Genomic DNA, 7,776 nt, shown 5'->3' with positions numbered 1-7,776 from the left:
TTTTATGAAATGATTATTTGTAAAAAATAATATATATTTTATAAAAATTATTGATGTCACTTAATAATTTAAGGCATATTAGAGAAAATAAAAAAATTAGTTCAAAGTATCATATAATCCAATACATGTTTATAACATTTATAATTTTAGCAAAAATGTATACGAAAAAATTAATAAAAGTCTAACACAAACGGTAGTTCAAAATATATGTCGTTTGATGTTTGTATTATAATTCATCAATTTATGTCATCTTGTAGACAATCAATAGAGACAACATTGAAATTCTTATTTTGCTGTTGGTTGAGTCGATCAGAGACAACATAAAGTTAAAACATAATCTTTTTATAAAATTTGTGGTATAATATTTTCTATATATAGCATATATATAAATCATAAAATATATTTTGAAATTGTTGGCCGAATTTACTCTTTCTTGATTAGCTTAAAGATCACGGCCTTTGTCACGTGCCTATCATAGCAAGCCCACGTATGGAATATGACTTAGCGGAAGCTACGTCCTACTACTATGGAAAAAAAAAACACTTTGATTAAACACACTTGTATTATATATTATATGAGATTTTTAAATTTGGAATACTCAATAATCTGAGTTAATGAAACGTATAATACACGTATATTATACTTAGGGATTCACGTCTTATGCACCTAATACACGTGTATATGTTAAGGAGAAAGAGAAAAATATAATAACTAATCTTTAATTATTTATTATTATATAAACTATTAAGTATTATAATTATTGAGATTAATAAATTATATAACAACATTGAATGCTATCTCTCTCAACATTTATGTTTTCATTTTATGTGCCAAACCGTTAAAATAAACGGTGTTAACTTTAACGGAAAAATAAGAAAAACCGTTAAAACAAGATTTTCCGTTTCATACACACTTTTTATATATAGAAGATATTAAGCCATGCATGCATGCTTAAGGCGCATGGGCTTGCATGCTATGGTGCAGGCAATTGCTTGCGGAATTAGCAATCAACCATCATCTTGTGCACATTCTTTTGTTTCGTTTCTTGGAGTTTAAGTCTGATCCTCCCGTGGATCAGACTTTCAATTATAGTTACAATTAGATCCTTGTATATAAGCCGGAGATCTAGCTAGTAGGAAGAGACATATATACATGGTGATCATCAGTCGGGAGCGGCCCAAGATCTTTATCAAAACAAGTACTGTGCTTTGTACAATGCGTGCCTCCCCAATATAATATATATATATATATTAACCAATTTCACAAGAGTAAAACTCATAAGTTAACATGACTTATTGTGATTTATTAAATTATAAAACTACTTTAATTATAAAGTAAATCTAACGATATCTTATAAAATCCTGTATCCTATATTTATTTTTATGAAATCTTTTGTGGACATAACACTTGCCATATATATGTGTGATTGGAGTATAGGGTGCAGCCATTTTCCAGCCATATCGGCTAAATATAGGGAGACAGGACGGTAACAACTCGAACGCTATCAGAAGATAGTCATTGGTTTCCCAGTTTTATACAAAACAGTTGTAATTTAATAAATAATATTAGCATTTATACATAAGCTAACTCCACATATGTATATACACATATATTCAAACGAACTTTTGATTGGGTGATAGAGAGGGCTCATCAATGAATTTGCTGAAGCCCAGAAAGCTGGCTTTCCCCATGAGCCAAATAAAGATTTTAAGTCCATCAATTTCTGTTTGAAGTTTGAATTACATGTAAGAAATAATTATGCTGACTTGAAGTTGGAGCTAACTACTCTCTCACTATGGTAGGGGGAGTCAATCAGAGTAATCACCCCTAAAGAAAGATTTGAAGTCGTGGTGGTCGTCCTTCTCATATAAAAATGGTGTCTTTCCTCTATGTGCGTGAACCCAGCTAGCAATTCTTTCATTATTCTAATCACCTTAGTGGATAGAGAGAGAGAGACATCAAGTTGTGGTGCGGTGGTGGTGCAGTTTTGCCGATCTCTAGGCATTTTTTTTTTTTGGTTTCATTTCTTTATTTTAATATGGTTTGTCTCGGTGTGTTTGTGGTTCTGTGCTTTGCCTTGCACAGAATCGTAGAAAAACCAAGTACTACTTCTTTGAGCTTGAGTTCAAAGCAAGAAAGCAGGAACACAGCGAGTGTGTGTGTGAGCGAGAGAAAGAGAGAGAGAGGCTGCAAAACCCGATGATGCAAACCCGAGACGTAAGTTTTGGAAATTGAGGCAAATGTCGTCGATGCCCAGCTCGAGGCAATCTTTCTTCTCCTTCTTCTACAATCCCTCTTCTTCTTCTTCTTCTTCATTCTTTTTCTTTCTCTTCCTCATTGCTCTTCTCTACACCCCTGCTTCCACAGCAAACCATGAAGCCTCCATTCTCTTCTCTTGGCTCCACAGCTCCACTTCCCCACCGCCGTCGTCTTTCTCCAACTGGAACATACTTGACACCAACCCATGTAATTGGACGTCCATAGCATGCTCCCCACAAGGGTTAGTTACCGAAATTAGTATACAATCTGTCCAGCTCGAGCTTCCATTGCCTTCCAATCTCTCTTCGTTTCGTGCTCTTCATAAACTGGTTATATCTGATGCCAATCTCACCGGAACCATCCCAGCTGAGATTGGTGATTGCATTGGACTTAAAACCATAGACCTTAGATCAAATAGTCTTTTTGGCTCAATCCCTCCAAGCATAGGCAATCTCCGAAACCTGGAGGACTTGATATTGAACTCCAACAAACTCACTGGGAAAATCCCAGTTGAGCTATGCAGCTGCACAAGGCTAAAAAACCTCTTGCTTTTCGATAATCTGTTAGGCGGGACAATCCCTTCCGAGATTGGCAGATTGTCGAGCCTTGAAATTCTTCGGACAGGCGGAAACAAGGATGTTACTGGGAAAATCCCTGATGAGCTTGGAGACTGCAGCAATTTGACAGTGTTGGGGCTGGCTGATACCAGAATTTCAGGCTCTTTACCGGCCTCATTAGGTAGGCTTAGCAAGCTTCAGACTTTGTCAATCTACACTACAATGGTCTCAGGTGAAATACCTTCTGAAATAGGTAACTGCTCTGAGCTTGAAAACTTGTTTCTTTATGAAAATAGCCTCTCTGGTTCAATACCGCCAGAGTTTGGTAAGCTTAAAAAACTAGAGCAGTTGATGCTGTGGCAGAATAGTCTTGTTGGGGTGATCCCAGAAGAAATTGGCAATTGCAGTAGCTTGAAAATGATTGATATATCATTGAATTCTCTATCCGGAACCATACCTTTAACTTTAGGTGGCCTTTCGGAGCTTCAAGATTTCATGATTAGTAATAACAATGTGTCTGGATTCATACCGTCAAATCTTTCCAATGCTACAAATCTTTTACAGTTACAATTTGATACAAATCAGATATCAGGTTTGATCCCACCAGAGCTTGGGATGTTGTCAAATCTCACGGTGTTCTTTGCTTGGGATAACCAGCTTGAAGGAAGCATTCCTTCCACTTTGGCTAGTTGTAGAAATCTTGAAGCACTAGATTTATCTCACAATGCACTCACAGGTAGCATTCCTCCGGGCCTGTTTCAGCTCCAAAACCTCACAAAGCTACTATTGATTTCCAATGATATTTCGGGTTCAATACCCCCAGAAATTGGTAATTGCAGTTCTCTCGTGAGGCTACGGCTTGGAAGCAACAGGATTGCTGGTGGGATTCCTAACACAATAGGTAATCTCAGAAGATTAAATTTTCTTGATCTGGCTGGAAATCGTCTTTCTGGGTCGGTGCCAGATGAGATTGGAAGTTGTACAGAATTGCAAATGATAGACCTCAGCAACAACATTTTAGAAGGTCCTACACCTAATTCATTTTCATCTCTATCCGGGCTCCAGGTCTTGGATGTTTCGTCCAACAAAATTTCCGGCCAGATTCCAGCAAGCTTCGGTCGTCTTGTTTCCTTAAACAAACTCATTCTAAGTAGGAATTCATTCTCTGGATTGATGCCCCCATCTCTCGGTCTTTGTTCAAGTCTCCAATTGCTTGATCTCAGCAGCAATGAACTTACAGGCGGCATCCCGACGGAACTGGGTCGGATTGAAGCTCTCGAAATCGCTCTTAATCTCAGTTACAATGGACTCACTGGGCCAATCCCGACTCAGATATCTGCTCTCAATAAGCTTTCCATCCTGGACCTTTCTCATAACAAGCTAGAGGGGGATTTGAATCCACTTTCTGGGCTTGTGAATCTTGTTTTGCTCAACGTCTCCTACAATAACTTTACCGGTTATCTTCCTGACAACAAGCTTTTTCGGCAATTATCACCAATGGATCTAGCTGGAAACCAAGGACTCTGTTCTTCGAGCCACGACTCATGTTTCTTGGGCGATGTTGGCAGGACAGGACTAGCAAGAAATGAGGATGATCTAAGGCGGACGCGGAAACTTAAACTAGCAATTGCCTTGCTGATCACCCTGACAGTGGCAATGCTGGTTATGGGGATGACTGCAGTCATAAGGGCACGAAGAAGCATCAGAAATGATGATGACTCGGAATTGGGAGACTTATGGCCATGGCAATTCACTCCATTCCAGAAACTAAGTTTCTCTGTGGACCAAGTGCTGAGATGCTTAATAGATGTGAACGTGATTGGAAAAGGGTGTTCTGGGGTTGTTTATCGAGCCGATATGGACAACGGTGAAGTGATTGCAGTGAAAAAACTCTGGCCTTCGACAACTGCTGGAGCCGCCGACTGTAATGACGAGAAATGTGGAGTTCGTGATTCCTTCTCTGCAGAGGTGAAAACCCTTGGCTCAATCCGTCATAAGAACATTGTCAGGTTCCTGGGGTGCTGTTGGAATCGAAACACAAGGTTGCTCATGTATGATTATATGCCTAATGGAAGCCTGGGAAGTCTACTCCATGAGAGGACAGGAAATGCCTTGGAATGGGAACTTAGGTACCAAATTTTGTTGGGGGCAGCACAAGGCCTCGCTTATTTACACCATGATTGTGCCCCTCCAATTGTTCACAGGGACATCAAGGCCAACAACATCCTAATTGGTCTTGAATTTGAGCCTTATATCGCTGATTTTGGCCTAGCCAAGCTTGTTGAGGATGGAGACTTTGCCCGGTCTTCCAATACTGTTGCCGGCTCTTATGGATACATCGCTCCTGGTGAGTTACTATTTCCATTTGCAACATAGTTGTAGGTATGTTTGTTTCCATGTTTATTATAGTCTCTGCAAATAGCAATATGAGATTTCCAGCAATTTCCACAATGGCTGGTTTAGCCAGCCCTCTAAATACAACAACGTAATAACATATTGGCTTTAATGTTTCTTTTCAGAATATGGATTCATGATGAAGATCACCGAAAAGAGTGATGTTTACAGCTTCGGCGTAGTGGTCTTGGAGGTCTTGACAGGAAAGCAACCAATCGATCCAACAATACCAGATGGGATCCATCTAGTGGATTGGGTGAGACAAAGGAGAGGAGGAATTGAGGTCCTTGATCCAAGCCTCCTATCTAGACCAGAATCAGATATAGAGGAAATGATGCAAGCATTAGGCATAGCCATATTATGTGTAAACTCCTCCCCTGATGAAAGACCAACAATGAAAGATGTGGCGGCAATGCTCAAGGAAATTAAACATGAAAGAGAGGAGTATGCAAAGGTGGATGCCCTCCTCAAGGGTTCTCCTGTAAGCAATGTTCAAGAAAATAAGAACTCTAGTGGTGTTCCAGCCACTTCATCATCAAGACCTGCCATGCAAAGCTTGCTGTCTAAAAGCAATAACACTAGCTTTTCAGCCTCCTCACTACTTTACTCATCTTCCTCCAGTGCCAAATTTAATTTCAAAGGATGAACTATATTGTTTGTAGCTAAACAGAGGGGTGCTTGCAGTGGCTTGTGATTTTCTTCAGTTTCAAAACTCTTTGTTTTATCAATGTAAAGAGAAAAAGATTGATATTTATTAATGCAGATAGAGCCAACGATTGGAAATTCGCTTTCTCCAGTATTCTAAATACATGCAGAACAACTCCTTTCTTCCAATTTCCAGGTTCCAATTCACCACACACAAAAAGCCTACATTACTCGAGTTGGGTTCAGAGCCTGGGGGCATTAACCAAGAGTCACTAGTGTTTGCGTACAGTCACAGTGGCGGAGCCAGAATATTTAATAATTTGGAAACTGAGAATTTCATGTGGGAAATTCTCAGAATGGTAGAATGACAACTCGAACTTAGAAATTAACGGGTACATTGGCCGATACGACAGTCATATAACACCAATTCCCTTTTTTTATCTTGGGAAAACAGAGAAAGGGAAAGCACAGAAATATCCATAAATAAAAGAAGCCAATGTCTGCAAATGTTTTTCGTTCTCTTTTCTAGCTTTTCTGAGCTGATATCAGGACATCCAGGGTCTGAATATGTTTGGTCATTTCATTGAGGCTGATGGATTGGTGCTACTTTTTATGTCCATTCGATGACTGACTAAACTAAACTACTCCTTTTTACCCTTTTCTGCACAAAATTGATCGAATTATTGCCACTGAACCATTCTCTAGCATGGAAAGAATCTAGTAAGAAGTTGAGGAAAAGTCGTTATCTAGGAAAGACTGAAGGATCTTGTCAATAATGATTTAAACCTGTAAATTTCCGTTGGGTGGGACCAAAACATGAGTTGGGGTTAGTTTTTGATTCCCTGCATGTGTGTTTCACTATAATGGGCGTCTGTCTGTCGACTGAGTTCCCCACTTTCTCATTGCCCAGTTTGTAGTCAGCATGAAAGAATTGATTCCGAGTTTGCTCACTTGGTGTACGTTTCCGAGGGCCTTAGACTGCTGTGCTGCTTTGTCTGTCTATGGCATAGCCTATTAGGACTGCATTTTCAGTAATAAAAGTTGGAGAGATCAGAAAAAGCTTTGACCTAACAGATGATTTTGCTCTATGGGTGGATTAATGGTAATGGAAAACGCTTGGTGTCTCGACAATGGTCCTGGTTTTTTTTTTTTTAAATGAATAAGTGAATATTTTTTAATGATATTGTAAATTTTTTTTATAATGTTTGAGAGGATTAAAAAAATACTAAATGATTTTCACGATGACTTTTCTCGTGCTACGTAGGTCCATCAAATAATTGAGTCTCTGGATCTGGAGAAAGGAAATCAGATTTAAAGTTGCCTTCTTTCTTATAATAAGGTAGTATTGAAAGTTTCAAAGCTAATGGCATGAATAGTTGTTTGTCATTGATAATGATAATTGTGTAGCTTGGTCTTTTTTACTTGTCCACACCCCTTTGTATTCTAGCGATATAGTTTCAAGATATATGCAAGTTCTGCATAATTTATTTAAAAAAGTAAAATTTATTATTAAAAATAATTTTTAAAAAATAGTATAAAATTTAAACATTTTATAACTGTAAATATTATTTCTAATGTTAATCAGAATTCCATTTTGTTGCATTTACTCTTTTTTTTTTTAAATTATTTCTTTTTCAAGGTTAGTCGAGTGGCTGATGGGTGATACGTGGATGGAATTATTGGTTTGGATGGTCAAAATCTAAGAAGATCCGAAATCCAATCATACATGCATCGCATAAAATGTTGAACAGATTCGGATTTGGATTCTGCTAAACTTTGGACTGAGTTCGGCCCAAATGGAACATCCACACCTTCGCAACAACAGTATTGTTGAAAGGCAACCAACCCATAGCCTTTCCTGCACTAAATATAAGTAATTATCATTTCCTGATATATACATGATCATCAGTACCACGATGCA

At 38.4% G+C, this 7,776-nt stretch overlaps 1 protein-coding gene across 1 annotated transcript; it reads left to right on the top strand.

The window, feature by feature from the left end:
- The first annotated feature begins 1,650 nt into the window (after window positions 1-1,650).
- LOC122279012 (LRR receptor-like serine/threonine-protein kinase RGI1) lies at window positions 1,651-5,993 on the top strand. The gene is made up of 2 exons (XM_043089259.1): window positions 1,651-5,163; window positions 5,336-5,993. The coding sequence occupies exons 1-2, from the start codon at window positions 2,241-2,243 to the stop codon at window positions 5,854-5,856; spliced, it is 3,444 nt and encodes a 1,147-aa protein (XP_042945193.1). The 5' UTR covers window positions 1,651-2,240; the 3' UTR covers window positions 5,857-5,993.
- Window positions 5,994-7,776: the final 1,783 nt, after the last annotated feature.

This window comes from Carya illinoinensis, chromosome 1 (genome assembly GCF_018687715.1).
Source record: "Carya illinoinensis cultivar Pawnee chromosome 1, C.illinoinensisPawnee_v1, whole genome shotgun sequence".
NCBI lineage: Eukaryota > Viridiplantae > Streptophyta > Magnoliopsida > Fagales > Juglandaceae > Carya > Carya illinoinensis.
This window is presented reverse-complemented; position numbering and strand designations above follow the sequence as displayed.